The 20,999-nt window shown below is 40.8% G+C and overlaps 1 protein-coding gene across 1 annotated transcript in view; it reads right to left on the bottom strand.

The window, feature by feature from the left end:
* The window catches only part of LOC111153821 (guanylate cyclase 1 soluble subunit alpha 2), a 294,976-nt gene that overhangs the window by 109,095 nt on the left and 164,882 nt on the right, over nt 1–20,999 (bottom strand). Inside the window, 1 exon segment of the mRNA XM_022513074.1 lies at nt 1,070–1,555. Coding sequence (XP_022368782.1) covers nt 1,070–1,555 — 486 coding nt within the window.

Below are 20,999 nucleotides of genomic sequence, written 5' to 3'. Positions count from 1 at the left end.
AAAAGGAGCAGCCTACAGTTCACTACTATTTGCCCTAAAAGCACTTTCTATCCTTTATATGTAAAAAAATACATATATCTATATACCCCAACATTGTGTAATCCACGTGAAATTATGTAAAGTTACAGAGTTATTCATTAGGTAGATATGAGGCTGAATTACTCAAGAGATTGCTCTGATTCTAGTAAGAAATTCCTTAGGAGTTCACCAAATCAGACTCAAAAAGTGGTAACGGATACCCATTTTCAAATCTATTATACTCCTTAGCTTGGAAAATTAAAGTGCTTCCACTAAAAACCACTGGTCATTTGGTAACAGCTAGAATATTTACAAGTGTTCCTTCAGAATTAGAGGGACCTTCTTTATCTGACAACGCAGTGCAAAACACTGATTAATCATCATTTAACTGATAATGCAATGCATATTTTAACATAACTTACTTCTTATTAACTGTCAAATGAAAATTCTTAGTTTATATTGGAAACCTATTCTCTAAGAAAGACTAATTATGTTGTGAAAAGTTGCCTAGAACTCAGCAATTTAATTCTGTAATAATAATGAACTAGCAGAGAACTAGTAGAGCACTAGCTCTACAGCCTTTTGCCTTACTGAGCAATATTATGATTCAGTTACCTATGGTATGTCAATACGATCAGCTAACCCATAATGGAAATTTACTCATGAAACAGAAATACCTGTATTCTGGGTAAGACTTCTAAACTACAGAGATTTCCATCCTTTACTACCAAGTTTAATTTAAGAAAGAAAGAAAACTGCATCCTTGCAATTTAAGGTAATTTATGATTAAAAAATATTTGTGGATGTTGTTGGAGTAGAGGGGGGTGGGAGGGATGGGGTGGGTGGGTGATGGACACTGGGGAGGACATGTTGTGGTGAGCGCTGTGTATTGTAAGACTGACGAATCGCAGACCTGTACCCCTGAAACAAATAATACATTATGTGTCAATAGTAATAATACATACACACACACACACACACACACACACACACACACACACACATGAGTAACTTAACCCCTTTACCTTATAATATGCTTATATATCCTTACCTTATAAATATCCAAAAATCCACACTGGTGGTCAAACCTGGTGTACAGTTCATTCAGCATGCTGATCACCTGCATGGGGGTACACTGGGCACAGATGGCCGTGAAGCCAACAATGTCCGAGAAGAGCATGGTGACATCGTCAAACTTCCTGGCCTGCACCTGCTGTCCTTGCCACAAGAGCTGGGCGACGTCACCAGGGAAAATAGAATATAGAAGGTCGACTGTTTTCTTTTTTTCTTCTTCCAGGGCCTGGTGAGTTCTTTCCAAAGTTGCCTTTAATTTATCCATCCTCTTCTTCAAGCCATCCTGTGCCTTTGCCTGCTCGCCAACCAGAATGACGTCTCGGGTGGCGTCATGGATCGGGATGTCTGAGAGATGCAGCCCCCGGCCCATGAGCTCGTCCAGCTTGTCCACGCACGGTGAGCCCAAGAATAAGATGGAGTTGGATTCCGGGACGTGGATCATCTGTCCTTTGACCTCCATCACCTGCAGAATGAACACGAAATTTTAATCTGTGCTCTTCACGCAGTAGGTTCACAACAAAGTTGACTTACTATCTGACAAAGAGGAGGAACGAGAAATGTACCATGAGCTATGCTGCATTTCTACAGTTGTAGGAGCAAATTTCAATGTGGTTTACAGCCTGTGTGAAATCCACAGTTCTGAATGGACATCTTTGTTACTGTGCCCCACTTCGCCACTTTTTAAGGACAACGATGAAACAAAGAGTGAGATCAACTAGAAATGAACCTGGGAAACATTTTTATTCAAAATGAAATTACACTCAGGCACATCACGAAATGGGCTCATGAGTCAGTTTAACACCTTTCAACTTGCTTAATAATAAAATCAGGACAAATCCATCTGTCACAAAAACTATATTCAATTGTCATTAAAATAACACTCAGGAAAAAAGTCCAGGAGAGTAAAATAAATCAAAATAATTATTTGGCCTTATGTAAGTCATTTTTCAAACAGTCTGTAGACCTCTGAATATGTAATACTTCTTGAACAGACACGGGGACAATTCACTTGCTCTTAAAAATAAAAATTAAAACTAGATGTGATGAAGTCAGTATGATTAGGAAGTAACTATCAGTCAGCTGGCACGTTCACTATAAGCTGAAAATAAACCCCCCATATCAGCAGAGCACTGAAGGAGTTCAGTTAAGAAGATAAAGAGGGGCGCATGGGGGGCTCAGTTGTTAAGCGTCTGCCTTCAGGTCAGGTGATGATCCTGGGGTCTTAGAATCGAGCCTGCATCAGGCTCCCTGCTCAGTGGGAAGTCTGCTTTTTCCTCTCCCTCTCCCCCTCCCCTGGCTTGTGTTCCCTTTCTCACTGTGTCCCTGTCAAATAAATAAATAAAATCTTAAAAAAAAAAAAGAAAAGAAGAAGATAAAGAATCTAAAGAAGTAATACTTTAAATTGGTCCCCCCCTTTTCATGCTCTTTGACTGGAGAACTTGGGAGGCTGAGGTTTTGTGTTTTCCATTAGGGAACAGATTGATTCTTTCTCAGCTCAGTGCCCCCCCCAGGCCCTCCGAGGCAAGGAGCAGCCACAGGAAAGGAAATGCACTTAGGATGTGGCTACACAAATATTGTGATCTGGGTCAGAGTAAGGTGTCTCAGCACACTTGGAGAGGACAGTGGTGGAATGATCTAGAAAGGACAGCCTAGTAGTTGACCAGCTAAGACTGCCCATCATTTAACTTAAGTCTTCCACTGCCACATGGAATGCGCTCAATAAATATATTTTCCTTTTTTTTTTTTTCAAAATATTTTTTAAAGATCTTAGTTATTTATTTGTCAGAGAAAGAGAGAGAGCACGAGCTCACAAGCAGAGGGAGAATCAGGCTCCCCACAGAGCAGGGAGCCCGATGCTGGACACTATTCCAGGACCCTGGGATCATGACCTGAGCTGAAGGCAGACGCTTAACTCACTGAGCCACCCAAGCGTCCCATTTTCCTTTATTCTTCCTAAGCATGAAGTAGTCAGGCTGGTTGATGAAACAAGAGCCATAGAAGAAACACACAGTAAAACCACACACATTTGGATTCTGAGGACTACATCTAGGTCGTATTTTGTCTCCCCCCCACCCTGTACCATTCACCAGAATCCAATACAGGCAAGGAAATAAAATTGAGTCCTTGCTTGATGCTATAATTTTTAGAAAATGAAATGTTCACTTTATCTCATGTGAAGTTTCTGCTAGTACTTCCTCCTCTGGTACATAATACTCTCATTTGTTCGTTGAGGTATTTATTGCTTTCACTTCACTCGCACTGTTCTGGGTGATAAGCATAAAAAGATAAAAGAAGAGCCCCCTTCTCAGAGATACCACAGGATGGGGGGGGGCAGAGAATCGTGTGTGGAGACACTTCCAGGCCTCCCCGCCCATACCCACCACGCAAGGTGGGCCCCATGCCTACAGGCTGGGTCTGACTACAGACAAATAATTCTTATGAGATGAATTTCCAGGTTGTTTCCAATGTGCCTGGTATGCTTTCTGGGGGAAGGGTGTTGTTAATGACACACACTTTCCCACCGTTGGGATGGTGAAGGTGTCATAAGAAGATACACAAAATGTTCAACATGGTAGCTCATAACTGGGCATATTCAATTAATTCTTCAGACTTAAGGTAAAAACAAACGTCCGATGATCAGGGATTTAGACTTGTGTGTGGTCTCTCTTTGTCCCCTCCCATTTCTAGCTGTTGTTCTTCCTCTCCATAGAGCTTTCTTCTCCCTTCTCCCTTCTGTTCTGTGGACTTACACTTCCTTCCAGGATCCTCTCTCCACTAGGTCTTCGTCTGTCCTGCTGCCTGTCTCCCTCTCCCCAGGGCACTCTCCCCAATTCTGTCCTCATGGCATCTTTCTCTTTGCTTCCCCTTCTGAGGCATCACCCTCCACGTGTCCCATCAGAAATGGACCCTCTTCTTTTTGTCCATCTCTCTTTTTATGTCAACCGAGGAATCAGCCTATGTGCATACACACTCATAACATTACATATTATTTGCTGCATGTAAATAAATAGTGTTTTCATTTAACTCACAAAGAAGCTGAGTCAAACATCTCATATTCCTAGCTCAAAAATATAAAACATAAATAGGTTCTATCAAATAGGTTGATCTATATGTGGCCATTAGTTGTTGTTTTTCTTTCTTTCCTTTTTTTAAAAAATCTCTGAATCAGCAGAGTCTGAGAGGAAAAAGTAACTGCTTACCTCCTGCCCCACAGAATACCAACTCATAAAAGAAGCCCTAAAGTACACTGTGAATAACTGCCCTGTTTTATGTTTTTCACCGGAAACATTTTCCCTTCCTTAATAAATGGGCAAACACAACTGGAGTTTTTGGAGCATTTCTCTACCATAAATGCATTTTTACTCTAATTGGTAATAACATGAATTATTCCTCTTGATTTGCTTTTGTTCCATTACAATGATAAACTCAGGAATTCACCATGACCCTCATTTGTTCATTTAGCAATGTGCAAAACTATACAGTCTTATGTAGAAGAAGATTTGTGGCAAATTGCATAACTGGAAACATCCAAGTTTTTTTTTTAAAAGATTTTATTTATTTATTTATTTGACAGAGAGAGATCACAAGTAGGCAGAGAGGCAGGCAGAGAGAGAGAGAGGGAGAAGCAGGCTCCCTGCTGAGCAGAGAGCCCGATGCGGGACTCGATTCCAGGACCCTGAGATCATGACCTGAGCCGAAGGCAGAGGCTTAACCCACTGAGCCACCCAGGCGCCCCAGAAATTGGTAAGCATCATAAAAAGGAGTATTTGACAGGGCAAAAGGGTTCAAAGTCATCCTTGGTCAGGTTCTATTAGACTAGCTGGGTTATTTTTATTTCTATACATAGATAGCTTTATAAAAATACTTTCCACTGTCATCTATAATTAACTGAAAATGGAGTATGTCCGGCTCATATAACTGTACCTTCTTATATTTTTGCATAACCTGAACATGGACTAACCCAGGCTCCCACAAGACTCAGGCCTTGCAAGACCATCCCTGGCAGCTTACGCGCAACGGTCAGGAATGAGGTCGAATTCCAGCTCTCCTGACACGTACGTGGGCAGAGTGACCCGGGTGCAGTTACCTCTACTTCCAAGCTTTGGTTTTTCTCTAAAATGTAGATGAAATGACAATGATGTAGACGAGGAGGCACCCTGAGCTAACCCATCTCACCCGCTGGGTGCCTGCCACCAGCGACGCAGTGTGCTGAGTATGTCACACACATGTGGTTATTAAAGTTTACTTTATCCTATTACCGTCCTCGTTGTTTAGACGAGATTTAGGGAAGTAAGGGACCTGCTCTGAATGCATAGGCTTATAAACAGCAGGGTCAGTATTTAAACCCAAGCTGGACGGGCCCCCGGGGGCATGCTCTCGGCCACTGGCGCAGCAGGATGGGTAAGGGTGTCAGGTGGGGGTCTAGGGACAACAAGAATTCTACACGCACACCAACGTGAGGGCAAAATTACATTAAGATACCCACAACAGGAGAAAAGACAGAAGCTGCTGGAGAAAAGACAGGAGAAAAGACAGAAGCTGCTCTGGACACAGATTTCAGCAGCAACGTACACGAGCACAACGCAAGATCACTTCTAGATGTGATTTCAGGTATTTCTGATCTGTGAGACAGGACTCACAAAAGCACAGGCAGAATGATACGTCCCTGGCGTCCTGGTGGGCTTTGGTTCTCAGAGAGTCACATTCCCTTTGAAGAACTGGATCCAGGAGATGGAAGAAAGGAAGGAAGGAGGGAGGGAAGGAAGGGAACTAGCAGACGCAGGGGCAGCCTGAGAAACTTGCATGTCCTCATGGTCTTGAGATTCTCCAGCTCTCAAGGCCCCTCCAGAGGGACCACATGGCTGGAACCACCAGGAATAAGGATCTTGCCACCAGCGCCCTGCAGGAAGTACTTGTTTCCCACATGCAGGGAGAAAACCTCCTCTTTTGCACAAAGGTACCAGGGCACCTCGCCTCTGGGAGCTCGTTCTTCCCCCTCAAGCAGCATTAACAAGAGCCAGCGGGAGCCCCAGACGCATTAAATAAATGCCACAGATGGGAAGAGCTCCATGCGAGCTCTGCAAATTACCCTGTCCTTGCAGTCACTGCCCAAGAAGTAGGCCAGGACCCGCCTGCCAAACACAAACAGAGCGACCGCTTGTGAAAATAAAAAATTCTAACAGGCTCTGCTGTCTTCTCACCTAACAGCCAAACCATCTAGGCCACAGTAGGAAGCCACACATCATAATGCAAACCAGGAAAAATCACATCTTGAATGAGAAAAGGCCACCAATCAATGCCACCGCTGAAATGGATCAGATATTGGAATTATCTGTCAAGAATTTTAAAGACCCCTTCGTAAAAATGCTTCAATGAGCAACACAAATTCTCTGGAGGATTACAAGAAATGAGACAATCTTAGTAAAGCAATCAAAGATACAATAATAACCAAATGTTCATCACAGAGCTAAAAAAAAAAAAAAAACTGATGCCGCAAAAATAGAAAATTTATGGAATGGGCTTAAAACGAGAGTAGACATGACGGGACAGAATCAGTGAATTTGAGGGTAGTTCAAGAGAATTTACTCAGTCTGAACAGAGAGAAAATGGACCAACATACACAAATAAATAAATATAAACAGAGCCTCAGCGACCTGCAGAAGAATAACAAGAACAACAAAAATCCAACTTCGTATCATGGGAGTCCCAGAAGGAAAGGAGGAAGAAGAGGACTGGAAAAAGCATTTGGAAACATAATGGCTGAAAAGTCCATATACACTATGGAGTATGATGCCTCCATCAGAAAGGATGAATACCCAACTTTTGTATCACCATTGACGGGACTAGAGGAGATGATGCTGAGTGAAATAAGTCAAGCAGAGAGAGTCAATTATCATATGGTTTCACTTACTTGTGGAGCATAAGGAATAACAGGGAGGACAGGGGGAGATGGAGAGGAGAAGGGAGTTGAGGGAAATCGGAGGGGGAGACGAACCATGAGAAACTATGGACTCTGAAAAACAATCTGAGGGTTTTGAAGGGGCGGGCGGTGGGAGGTTGGGTGAGCCTGGTGGTGGGTATTATGGAGGGCACGTACTGCATAGAGCACTGGGTGTGGTGCATAAACAATGAATTCTAGTACACTGAAAAGTAATTAAAAAATTAAAAAATTTTTAAAAAGTCTCTAATTTGATGAACACTATAAATTCACAGGTTCAGTGAGCAATGTGAACTGCAGATAAGGTAATTGCAAAGAAAACCACTTCAATTCACACCCTAATTGAACTTCTGAAAACTAAATTCAAAGAAAATATCTTGCAAGCAGCCCGAGGGAAAGGGTGCTTTACTTGCAGGGAACTCAAATTTGAATGGAACCGCGTTTCTCATCTGGAAGGATGGAGACCAGAAGAAAAGAGCACACTTTTCTGAATGTCAGAAGAGAATAAGTGCCCATGTGAATTCTACTTCTGGGGAAACTATTTTTGAAGAACTTAGGAAAATAAACACATACACAGCTGAAGAAAAACTAAAAGTCTGTGTCCTAACAGACCTATCCTTAAAGAATGGCCAAAGAAAAATTTTCAGACAGAAAGATAATAAGAGAAGAAATCTTAGAGCATCAGGAAGGAAAAAAAAAATCAAAAAGAGAAAGACTAGAAATATGGGTAATTACCACAGAGCACCCTTCTCCTCTAAATTATACATAACGAATGAAACAAAAATTATAACAACATCTGCACTCATCCTAAGTGCCGTTATAAGAGAGAAGCACAGGGAGATTATATACAACACACACACACACACACACACACACACACCCCACAAGGCTGTGGAAGGAGGAACACAGGGAGTAACGTCACTACAAGTCAAGAAACACCAAGACGCGCCAGCAGCCACCAGAAGTCAGAAGACTCAAGGAACAGATCTCTCCCAAACCCTCTGCAGAGACCATGGCCCTACGCACTCTGTGATTTCAGACTCAGACCTTCAGGACTGCGTAAGAATAAATTGTTTCACATTCTCAAGTCTGTGGTAATTGGTTACAGTAACCGTGAGACACTGCTACATATTTAAACAACCAAATCAGCCAAAAGGATGTTACTGACAGATACAGACTGATTCCCCCTAACAGGAACACGTACACATTTCTGTCAAGGGCTCCTGGAGCACACTCTAAGCCGGACCATATCCTGGGCCACATTAAAAAAACCCACCACAATACTCAGGTCACCATTTCAGGGTTGTGAGATCAAGCCCCACGTCAGGCTCCATGCTCGGTGGGTTCCCTGCTTGAGATTTCTTCCCTGTCGCTCTACCCCATCCCTGCTCACACACACTAAATAAATACATAATACATACATAAATAAAATCTTTTTTAAAAATGTTTTTTAAATTGAAATTATACATAATATGTCCTACACAGAATAAAAGCAGAAATCAATAGCCATAAGACATATTTGCAGTGGCCCAAACTGGAAATAATCCAGATGTATTTTAGTGGGTAAATGGTTAAACTAACACAGAATACTATTTAGCAATGTAAAGACCATTCTACTGACGTATGCAAAATTGTGGATTAATCTATAGGGAATTATGCTAAGTGAAAAATTGTTCAGTTAATAAAATAGCAGAGTTCTCGTTTTCCTGCTTTGCTTATTTTTATCATTCACTTGTTTATGCTTTCTTAGACTATAATTATCCAGGGGAATAAAATATTTTGAAATAAAACCAATTTTCTCCCAGGAGGTTATTGGTTTTTCAAAATTCCAACCTATCTGCATTTGTAATAGCTACAATTTTTTAAAAATTGCAAAATTTGTCTTGATTGTCTCTGACAAGACTCCTTCAATGAATATTCTTCTTTAAAGAGGGAATATGGAAATTCTTAAGTACACTAAATATAAAAGAAATTAAAAGCATTCACTTATTTATCTGTTCATCTGTTTTACAAATATTTACTTAATATCTATGACCTATCAGTAGTATGCTACTCACTTTAAATATGCAGGAATTAAGCAGAACATCATTGCAGTTTTAGTGAATTAAACAGTAAATTAAATAGTAAAGTATATGTATCTGGGGAAATATTAACATCTGAGGCTAATTATGATACTTATTCTGTAGACTCAAATAAGATACAATAAAATTCACACTGTTTATTGATGAAATCAGCAAAAAAACAAAAACAAAAAAAATAACCCTTTGGACATTTTATCCTAGAATAGAAATGCTTAGCACACGAATGCTTGCTTTTTCCCTCCATGTTTGTATTTACTTTCATTGCTATTCTTGCCATCTCAAAACGTCATTCTACAAATGGATTTGAATTCTGTTTTGATAGATAAGCCAGTAAACCACATAACAAAGTCGATTTAATGTTCCATGATTAGATGCCACTTTTCTTTTTAAATCACAGCAGGATTCATATAATATTTAAAGGAAATAGGTTTATGCTTCATAGTCGAAAGAAGTGCATCAGCAAATGTTTTGGGATTCTGTTGTGCAAATTTTCCAAATGTAAAAGGCTTATGTTCTGCTTTTGGATTCATTTTTTTTTTTTAATTTAACGATTTCACACGATGTGTGGAATATGAAATTGACACATGGTTTTGAAGCCCCAGCGTGCAGAGTCTGCCTTTTCTCCCCAAGAGCGCAAATGATTTTATTTTTCATCACATTCACACAATCAGTAAATCACACACATTCGAGGAACAGCACTGAGTCTTCCTTGCTTTAACACCCACAGTGAGCCTCACCTCTGGGGCACGTCTGTCACCACACTGCCCCTTTCACGTCCCATGGGAGATTTTGGTTACATTCCTAGATAACGATTTGATGAAACTACACTTCAGAAAGCTGAAGTAAATTTTTGGAACCACCGCTAAAATATTCTGTAGAGATGGGAAATTCTATACTCTCTTTAAGGAAATGGTACAAAAATAATCCTGCACAAAGCACTAACTCGTTGTTACATAAGGGTGAAGGAACCTCCCCATGGTAACACAGCACAAATTAATAAAATATATAAAATATATTAGCCATCCTTACCCAGCCCACTTAACATGAGAATATTCTGATAAGGCCTCAGGAAAAAAAAAAAAAAAAACCCAAAACCTTAACTTCCAATTATTCAATTCTATGTTATGTTTATGATGCGATTGTGTGTGTGCATTTATGTTAAAATATTTGCTCTCCCATACCTCACTTCATTCTTACGAATCAGAGGTTGAACAGAAGATCAAGGGTGGCTGTTTTTAGTAAAAGAAATTGTGTTCTGCATTTTGACTCAGTTGCATTTAACACTGAAAAGAAATAACTAGGGTTTGTGCTTAGACTCAGGTTGGCAAAACCCGCTGTTACATACAGAGAATTGGGACTGTTGGAAAAGCAGAATTAAGGATATTGGCGTACAGAAGGAATTTCCTAATGCAATAACTGGACAGTTGCCCAGTATAGAGCGTATATCATGGCAAAACACATAGGGACAGCTGCAGAATCTAGTTTTTGTACATATTATTGAAACCTTTATATAGAGGATTGCTATCCAGGAGATCTTTCTGAGATGATGACAAGAGGATGACCAAAGAACTAAATTTTAACTTTTACTTTATTTTCATTAAACTAAATTGCACATAGCCACATAAGGCTACTAGCTAATGTGTTGGACACCACGGCACTGAAGTAAAATTCATGCCTCTGAGGGGCGCCTGGGTGGCTCAGTGGTTAAGCATCTGCCTTTGGCTCAGGTCATGATCCCAGAGTCCTGGGATCGAGCCCACATCAGGCTCCCTGCTAGGCGGGAAGCCTGCTTCTCCCTCTCTCACTCCCCCTGCTTACGTTCCCTCTCTCGCTGTGCCTCCTTCAAATAATAAATAAAATAAAATAAAATAAAAAATTCATGGCACCGAGATTCAGTCCATCACTTAGTCCATACACCATTTTTCGTCTCTTTATGGGTAAGAAATGGATTGGTATTTGGGTCACAGAGAAGTTTTTGCTTTTAACAAGGTCACACAGAAGGTTTGAGAGAGTATTATGTATAGGAACTTTACTCAGTACTAAAGACAGAACTGAGTTTAAGAGAATCAAGGTCTCTATCTTCAAGGAGCTTACACTCTATCAGAAGAGACACATGTTTAAAAAAAGAAAGAAGGGGGCGCCTGGGTGGCTCAGTGGGTTAAGCCTCTGCCTTCAGCTCGGGTCATGATCTCAGGGTCCTGGGATCGAGCCCCGCATCAGGCTCTCTTCTCAGCGGGGAGCCTGCTTCCCCCTCTGTCTCTGCCTGCTGCTCTGCTTACTTGTGATCTCTCTCTCTGTCAAATAAATAAATAAAATCTTTTAAAAAAAATAATAAAAAAATAAAAATAAAAAAAGAAAGAATAAAGAATGGACAGGTTATGGAGAGCTGAGGACCCCTCCTGCCACAGAACAAGCAGGTCATGATGAAAACACCCTGCTGAGACAGTGGTGATCTCTTAGGAGAGCAGGAGAGGTTTCCAAGGATGCTCTCATGGACGCACACCAGAAAATGGAACAAGCAAATCTAAACAAAGGAAATAAGCAAGCCAACAACAAACTGAGATGTTGAGCTGGATCCCTGAGAGGGGCAGAGAGAAGCTGCCCTCAGAGGCCAGAGGAGAGGGCACTGATCTGGGGACTCTGAGACCTGGGACATGTGCTTAGGGAGCCTGATGACATGCTCCAAGCTGAAGCCACACTCTCAGAGAAGGCTGGCGTGGTCCTCAGTCACAGGCAGCTAACCGCTCCCCATCTAAGGCTCTCCAGACTCTCGACATGAAATGCTCAAGCAAAGGACAACAGCATGGAAACAATGAACAAAGAGTCGGATCTCCAGGATTCTCAGGTTCAGAACCTATAGGTACAACATACGTATAAGTAAGGATACGATCTGAAAGACAAGCATGCCCCTAGAGACTGTAAGGACTGAGCGAGCAGTTAAAAACCCAGCATAGCTCATGATGGGAATGAGAATAGCATTTACCCCAAACCCTTGTAATGAGACAGAAAATCCCACAGACCATGTTGAGCACAATATTTGGCACAAAACAGCCTTCAGTAACTGCCAGGGAACCTCACTGTGATTCTGATCCTGCCTCAAGGGTCCTAAATCAGAACCCCCAGTGTTTGGGCTCAGAAATTGGATTTTTTTTTTTTTTAACAAGACCTAGATGTGATTCTGAAAACTGGTTAGACTTGGGAACTACAGTCTCAAAAGTCATCTTGTCCAATCCATCCATCTTGTGCAAGTAAATGAAGAAAAGGACACATGGGGAGGACAGCTCGCATGAGGGCACCAGGCACAGTGGTGAACGGGCAAGGACTCTAACCAGAGTGCTCAATATACACGGATAGCCTTGCCGGGGATAGTCAGTGCCAGAAGATGTGTTCTGGATAAAGCAGAAAGGAACAGGACATTCAGGGATTAGGACATCAAGAAGCCCACAAGTACATTAATCGAAGGTGAATCACAAGCTGTTTCAACAAACGCTCTAGGCAGTACTTGTTTAGACAACTTTATGAATGATTTCCCTCCACTTCTGTGGCCCCGTTAAAGACATGAAGGGGCTTGCTTACATTTTTTTCCATTGGGACAGCACCGCACTTTACAAGAACAATGTTTGCTTCGTTGTCTAGTTTAGAGATTTGAGTTTTCCGGGTGTACTCTTAATGTCTGCCGTCGGTCTGCTTGACAAAGCCTACTTGTGACCCAGTAATATCTCTTAACGATCCCTTGGAATTGTACAAGGTTCAAAGTGTTTCTGCAGACACTGCTGCATTTTGCTGACAGTGGAAGGAGTGCACAATCCAGGTTACTATAATTAGGAAAGCTGAGACCAGCGAGGCCTCAGTCCAGGGATCGCACAGTAGGTAGGGAACCCTGACAGGAGCCTGGATGGCCAGACCGATGGTCTTTCCATACATAGTGTGGAGCAACGGATGAAAGGAGTGAGACCTCTGAAATGAAAAATAATAGTTTAGAGCCTAGTTCCACCACTTGCTGGCTGAGTAACCATAGACAGATCATAAGGCCCCTCAGGGCCATAGCAACCTTATCTGTAAGACAGGAATAATAACAATTCTAATGGAATAACATTAGGATGAAGTTTAAATGAGGTAATATGCATAAAGAGCCTAGCCTAGTACCCACAGAAGCATGCACTCAGTGATTATTATTATATTAGTGCTACTCTTGTTATGAAGCATTATGACAATGGTAATGATGATGGGCCTCGAGACACACTACAAATAAGAAATGATAATGCAATTATTTTGAAGAAAATATGATGAGAATACATTTCATGAAGCGATACTGAATAGGCATGGGATATGGGTTAAAATTACATCCCTTTATTCACTGTAGCATTTTTAGTAACAGTAAAAAACATAGTACACAACATAAATGTCTGTAATAGATTTCTACTTAAATGAGTTATGTCCCATCAATTAAAAGTTTCACAAATCACACAAAATGCTACCATAGTTAAAATATCACAATGAAGGTTGACTTTGCACTGACAAAATTTCTCAAACACGCATAATCAGTATTTGACTTCGTTAACATCGCCAGGAACGTGACCGATGTGTAAGAATTCCTTGCCTAGTTAACAGCATTCAATTGAAGAAGCATGCCTTGGAGGCTGTTTAAGACAGTGAAAAGCACAGATGTTGGCATACAGCAAAGGAAGTGTTCAAGGTAAAGGAAGGCAAGTTCCAAGGCCCAGAGAAAAGAAAGAGCCTAGCAGGTTGAGGGTACTCAAGAAGGTCCAGACTGATCACAGCAGAGCACAAAAGGGTCTAGCCAGGTCAAGGCCACGCAAGTGAGTCATGACCACCGGAATGTGAGCCTCGCCATGTGATTCTCCAGTCCTCCCTCTCCCGGCTCCTCTGTAACCATGGAGGACACACATCCAAGGTGGTGGAAGAAGAAGGAGCCTGAGTTTTGAAGTCTCTCTTGCAATCCAGCTGCTCAGATACCTACCCCACCCCAAGACCTCTGATGGGAGCAAGAGATCAATCTTCACTGTGTCAGGGAGTGGGATTTGAAGATTATCACAGTGTTATTCACCTTGACTAATATACCAAGTCTTGGTAAGAGATCACCCATCTCCGCTCTGTCTGGAGTTACACCACCTTCATTCTATGACCTTGGAGAAAAGAGTCCATGATGGTTCTTTCCCACCCAACCTGATTTTATTCACTATCAGTCTAGTAAATATCACTCCCTCTTCAAGGTTCTACATCATAAGTGAATTACAAGAAGAGTCTGGAGATTAATACATAGTTCAATTTATAATTCTGAATCCAAAGCTTTGCATAAAGGACTAACCTATGGCTGGTGTTATGCTTACCCAACATGGATCATAAATTGCCATCAATTTTTGAACTCTTTAAAACAAGATCACATGTGTATCTTTCATTCCAGTGAGATGATATCAAAGCCTTTCAAGTATATGATAAATAAGTGAAATGAGTTCTTAGATATGAATGTTTACAGTATATAAATTAAAACATTGTTTGGGAGATATTGAGGGGATAGTTCCTTGAAAAATAAAAATCTCCAGGGCAAACTATGGATTGGAGACTATTTCTTTTTGTTTTGTGTGTGTGTGTGTATATATATATATATATATATATATATATATATACACATTTGTTTATTTTTATATTTAAATTTATTATCTGATTTGATTTTACAGTTATCTAGTTAATATGACCAAGTGTAAGACTGGAGACAGAAGAAGGCTAAGTGATGTGCCCCAGGTATGTGGCCAAGGAAACACAGAGATGGGACTAGAACATGGGTGTGTCTGTCTTGGGCATGCTTTTTCCCTGAATCTTCCACTATCACCAGAAACAGGACTTCAAAACACTGCGTGTTTACACGTGTGTGGGGAACCCTCAGGAAAATCTCTTATTCAAGGAAATAAGACTCTCTCCAAGAATCTCTCCATGGTCATGTAATGTTTGTTCAAACATTTTCCTTCTCTTTGGGAAGGAGACGGCATGACCAGAATGTCACTCCACATCTTTAAAATGGAAATAATGGATGAACCTCTGTAGTAGGATTGCTATTTGGATGCATACTGGCTAATATTTGCCAAATACCCAGAAAAGTCACTGGCACATAATGGACATTATACATTCATTAAATAAAGACCTCCTGGCTCCCAACGGGCTATCTGCAGTCCTTGAACCCTTTTGCTCGTCATCTCCTATTGTCCTACACCCGTGAAGCTTTAATCACAATGAATTACTGATTGCATTGGCTCATGAGCGCTACTGTAACATGGTACTGCTGATCTGAGGGGCTTGCACAACAGAAGCTGAGTGTCCCAGAGTTCTGGAACCCAGAACTGCACACCCAAGGCCCTGCCACTCTACACGCCTCTCTCCTAGCTTCTGGTAGAGCCTTAGCTTAGAGTAGCATGACCCTCATCCTTAAGTGGTATCCTCCTTGTCCATCTCTGTCTCCAAACTTTTCTTTTTTTTTTTTAAAGATTTTTATTTATTTATTTGACAGAGATCACAAGTAGGCAGAGAGGCAGGCAGAGAGAGAGCAGGAAGCAGGCTCCCCGCTGAGCAGAGAACCCGATGCGGGGCTCGATCCCAGGACCCTGGGATCATGACCTGAGCCAAAGGCAGAGGCTTTAACCCACTGAGCCACCCAGGCACCCCCAAACTTTTCTATCTTTATGTCCATCTCTGTGTGTATGTCCATCTCTGGGTCCAAACTTTTCTGTGTCTTTAAGGACATCAGTTATACTGGATTAAGGCCACCCTAATGACCTCACTTTAACTCGATTACTTCTGTAAGGACTCCATCTCCAAATACAGTCACATTCTGAGGTGCCGGGGGTGAGGCCTCTAACTCCTCTTTTATGGAGGACACATCTGACCCCATAACACGAACTTCCTAAACAACCTGTTCCCCTAACCATGGGAGTATTCCAGCCGTGACATGTCAGACCAGGTTCTAAGGCTCATTAGTAAAGTGCTCAGAACCAGTAAGTCCCTCCACCCATCTGTTAACTCAGCCCCACGATACTTTACTCCTCTTTCCACGTTTACTGCTCTCCGCAGCCCTTACATCCTCCCACACTGTCTTCCTACTCCTCCTTGTTTACGTCTGTCTTGAGAACAGAATGCAATATCTATAGTACAGAGACTTCTAAGTGCAATTTCCTGTGTTTTCTACCACATGAGATAGTACGTGCCATATAGTGAGCAATCTACAAATACCAACAAAATTATTAAATAAATTGACATGAAAGGAATCATGCATAAATGGATAAAAATTTCTATTACCTAATGGAAGAATGGATGTAAGACATTTTTGGCCTGACTTCACAGATCTCAGGTTTCTCAATGGACCAACTTCCTTTGAACATTCCAAAGCATATTAAAATAAGGTGAATAGAAATTTCAAGAAGACTTATCCACTAGTAGCCTCCTAGTCTCCCAGTGGCCTAGCTATTTCTTCTGTAGAACAGGAACATTTCAAATATTTTATTAGTACAATATTTTGGGTTATATCCAAAAGGCACAAGCTAGCAAGAATTGGGATGAGTAACAAAACTGGACAAATTAAAATGCCAAATTAGTGCGTGTTTGTTCGAAAATATTCCGGTTTGTCTCATTTATGTTGACTGAACTATTTTGTTAATTCCCATGTTGCTACTGGGCTACAATGATCTATCACTCAGCTTCCAGAGCAGGCCAATTTTGAGGTTCTAAAAGAGTATCTTTTTTTTTTTTTCTTAAGATTTTATTTATTTATTTGACAGAGAGAGATCACAAGCAGGCAGAGAGGCAGGTAGAGAGAGAGGAGGAAGCAGGCTCCCTGCTGAGCAGAGAGCCCAATGCGGGGCTCGATCCCAGGACCCTGAGATCATGACCTGAGCCGAAGGCAGCGGCTTAACCCACTGAGCCACCCAGGCGCCCCTAAAAGAGTATCTTGAGAAGAAAAAAAAGTAGATCCTGTACAAAACATAATTTTCATAACATTGCTTAAAGAAGTAGGTGAAGTAAAGCTCTAAGGGGCCTCAGCGAAAATAAAAGCCATCATCTTGAGCTAAAATCTTCACTGTGAACTATATGTGCAAACTAAGGAAAAAGTAGCGGGTGGGCAAACACCAACACTGGCACCAAGGTCTGGAGACGCAGCTTTCCATTAGCAGCAGGGGTAGGGGGCGGAACCTGAGATGCTTGGCTTATACCAGAGACCCTCAAAGGGGTTCCAATGGTCCCAGTCTGCCATGGCCCCACGGTGCCTGTGGAAACACACAAACCTTCTCTCATATGGAACACACACTGCATTCAGGCTCCAAGTTCCTCTTCACAATAAAATAATGTCCAACAGAAGGTAAGAGTCAACAATCACAAAATCTTCAGGGAAACTAACCACTAGAAATGAGACTTGGAAGAAACAAATGAGCAAATGAAAAATAGATTTAGACTACCCAGGACATCAGATACTGAAATCTCAGACTTAGTCTTACAAAACAGGTATGAAATGTTTAAAGAAATAAAGGGTAGCATCATAACCATGCAATGAGAGATGACCAAAACTGACTAGGATGGTTTAAAAAAAGAAAAAAATATAAGGTTTATAATTGAAAAGTACAATGGTTGAAATTTAAACAAAACCAAAGGGCAGATGGGTGAAAGGGAGTATAAGATGCCACCCCCAAAAGTCGATAAACCAGAACTGGAATACAGACCTGAAAATTCTGCAACATGTCACATGGGGAGACACAAAGATAGGAAATATGGAAGACAGATCAAGGGATATTTAAGGAAAAGATGTGAAAAATCAAACTAACTCTAGCCAGAGTACCTGGAGGAGAGACTAGAAAAGAAGTAAAGGTAATATTTGTAGCACTAATGATTGTGAATCTACTGACAAATGGAAAACATCAACCCACATTACCAAGCACAATATCCGTCCAGAAATTAAAATACAAGGAAATCCAGAACTAGACACTTGTAATGAACCTACAGGATACCCAGCTTTGACAAAGACTGTAAGAGTAAAGAGAAATCTGCAAATGAAGGAGACAATAGGAGACAGAGACAATACAATAATATTTCAGATGGACTGAGAAACACTGTCATCCTAGAATGGTACATTCAGAAAAAGCTATATTCTAAAAATGCTAATGAGATAAACACAAGCCAACAGCATTTATGAACAATAAACTAACACACACACACACACACACACAAAATATATCAATATTGGGGGAAAAAAAAGGAAAACAAATCCAGAAGGATGATCTACGATGGAAAAACATATGGTGAACAAAAAGGAGGTAAATCTAAAAAAATACATGGTCTATGAAATAGGACATGAAATGTTTATAGAAATTGTAGTGTGCTACTTTTGTCCAAGCAACCAAGATGATTTCATTTTTTACTGGATAAGCTTAAGAAACAATGATGTAATGAAAAATGTTTTATAAACCATATAGGTAATTTAAAAAGATAAATTATTATGGATGAGAAAAATAGAGTGAAAAATCAAGGCATGTAAATTTGCAATCATTGCTACCTTGCAATTCTTTCTTTCTTGTGAAATAAATAGTATATAAATAAATAATCCCCAGGGCATTCTCAGTTTCTTCCTAAGAAACCTACCTCTGTTATTTTGTGGAATAGTTAAGGTTGTGGTCATTTTCCTTTTGTAGAACATGCAGTCTAGACACCATTCCCAGGATCCAATCTCACTGCACACTCTGCATCTTTAGTTCCACCATACCCCTGACAAAACCAAACCCCTCTGTTCTAAGCACATATGCTATCCTTATGATTTATTTGCAGACAAAATGCGCTTTTCTCGAATCCTACCATGGTTCAGTCCTATCCTTTTGGAGAGCTGATTTTCAAATGTCACTTTCTCTAGGAAATCGTTCCTGGCCACCAACCCTACCCTCTCAGGTAGAAACAACCTCTCTTATATCAGAAGCAGAATGGTTTCACTCAAGCTTCTCGTTTGGAACTTAGCTCATTCTCTCTTACAATGACTCCTGACGTCTCATCTCCCTATTAGACTCTATGCTTGTTGAAAACTAGATCTGCTTAAGAGTAAACATTAAAAACAGAGCCTAACATAGGACTTTACATAGAGTAGGATTTCAATATTTCTGGAATGAATAAATGTGTGAATTTATGAAATGAAAACATCTATAAAACAAGGAAAATTTCATGGACAATATGAGAGGGATCAATCACTTGCAAACTATATAGACTGTGTATGTATTTATAATTATATACCCATTATTATATTTAGCTAATAACTAATGGACCAACAAGATTCTATCTTTATAAGCAAACAGAGACCCTGAGCAAAAGGTCTAATCTATTATAAACTATGTATTAGAGAAATACCACATTTGGCAAGATCAGGGCCTATTATATACTTTTTCTGTGCTCTTCATGATGTGAAAAACATCTACTGTAAAATAATTTAAAATGAGCTACTGAATCCATAAGGCTTGAAAAATAAGACACCATAAGCTGGTTAAGAAATTATTCCTCCTAACATGAACAGACATTTCTGCAAAGAAGACATCTGGATGGCCAACAGGACACATGAAAAAGTGCTCCACATCACTCAGTATCAGGGAAATACAAATCAAAACCACAATGAGATACCACCTCACACCAGTCAGAACGGCTAAAATTAACAAGTCAGGAAATGACAGATGCTGGTGAAGATGCGGAGAAAGGGGAACCCTCCAACATTGTTAGTAGGAATGCCAGCTGGTGCAGCCACTCTGGAAAACAGCATGGAGGTTCCTCAAAAAGTTAAAAAAAAAAAAAATACAGCTACCCTACAACCCAGCAATTACACTACTAGGTATTTACCCCAAAGATACAAATGTAATGTTCCAATAGGGCACATGCACCTCAATGTTTACAGCAGCAATATCCACAACAGCCAAACTATGGAAAGAGCCTAGATGTTCATCAACAGATGAATGGGTAAAGAAGATGTGGTATGTATATGTATGTGTGTGTGTGTGTGTGTGTGTGTATGAATACTATGCAGCCATCAGTAAACCCGAGATTTTGCCATTTGCAATGATGGGATGGTACTAGAGGTTATTATGCTGAGCAAAATAAGTCAATCAGAGAAAGAAAATTATCATATGATCTCACTGATATGAGGAATTTGGAGAAATAAGACAGAGAATCACAGGGGAAGGGAGGGAAAAATGAAATAAGATAGAACCAGAGAGGGAGAGAAACCATAAGAGACTCTTAATCTGGGACGCCTGGGTGGCTCAATTGGTTGGGCGACTGCCCTCGGCTCAGGTCATGATCCTGGAGTGTCAGGATCGAGTCCCGCATCAGACTCCCAGCTCAGCAGCGAGTCTGCTCCTCCCTCTGACTCTTCTCCCTGTTGTGCTCTCTCATTTTCTCTCTTTCAAATAAATAAATAAAATCTTGGGGAAAAAAAGAGAGAGAGAGACTTTTAATCTTAGGAAACAAACCAAGGGTTGCTGGAGGGGGCATAGTAGGAGGGATGGGGTGGCTGGGTGATGGACATTGGGGAGGGTATATGTAATGGTGAGATAGACAGATAGATAAATCATTTCTTCTGTGGTGAAACTGAGACCATCATACATTGCTAGTGGGAATGTGAAATGGTGCAGCTATCATGGAAAACCACCAGGCAGTTTCCCAAATGCTTAAGTAGAGTTCCTTATGACCCAGTGATTCTACCCCTAGGCAGAGACACAAGAGAACAGAAAACATGTCTACACAAAAACCTGTACACAAATGCTCACAGCAGCATTATTAATCATTGTCAAAATATGGAAACCACACAAATGTCCATCAACCAGAGAATGGATAAAGAAAATGAGGGCTTACCATACAAA

This window comes from Enhydra lutris, unplaced genomic scaffold, assembly GCF_002288905.1.
Source record: "Enhydra lutris kenyoni isolate GAN:26980312 unplaced genomic scaffold, ASM228890v2 scaffoldscaffold34, whole genome shotgun sequence".
NCBI lineage: Eukaryota > Metazoa > Chordata > Mammalia > Carnivora > Mustelidae > Enhydra > Enhydra lutris.
This window is presented reverse-complemented; position numbering and strand designations above follow the sequence as displayed.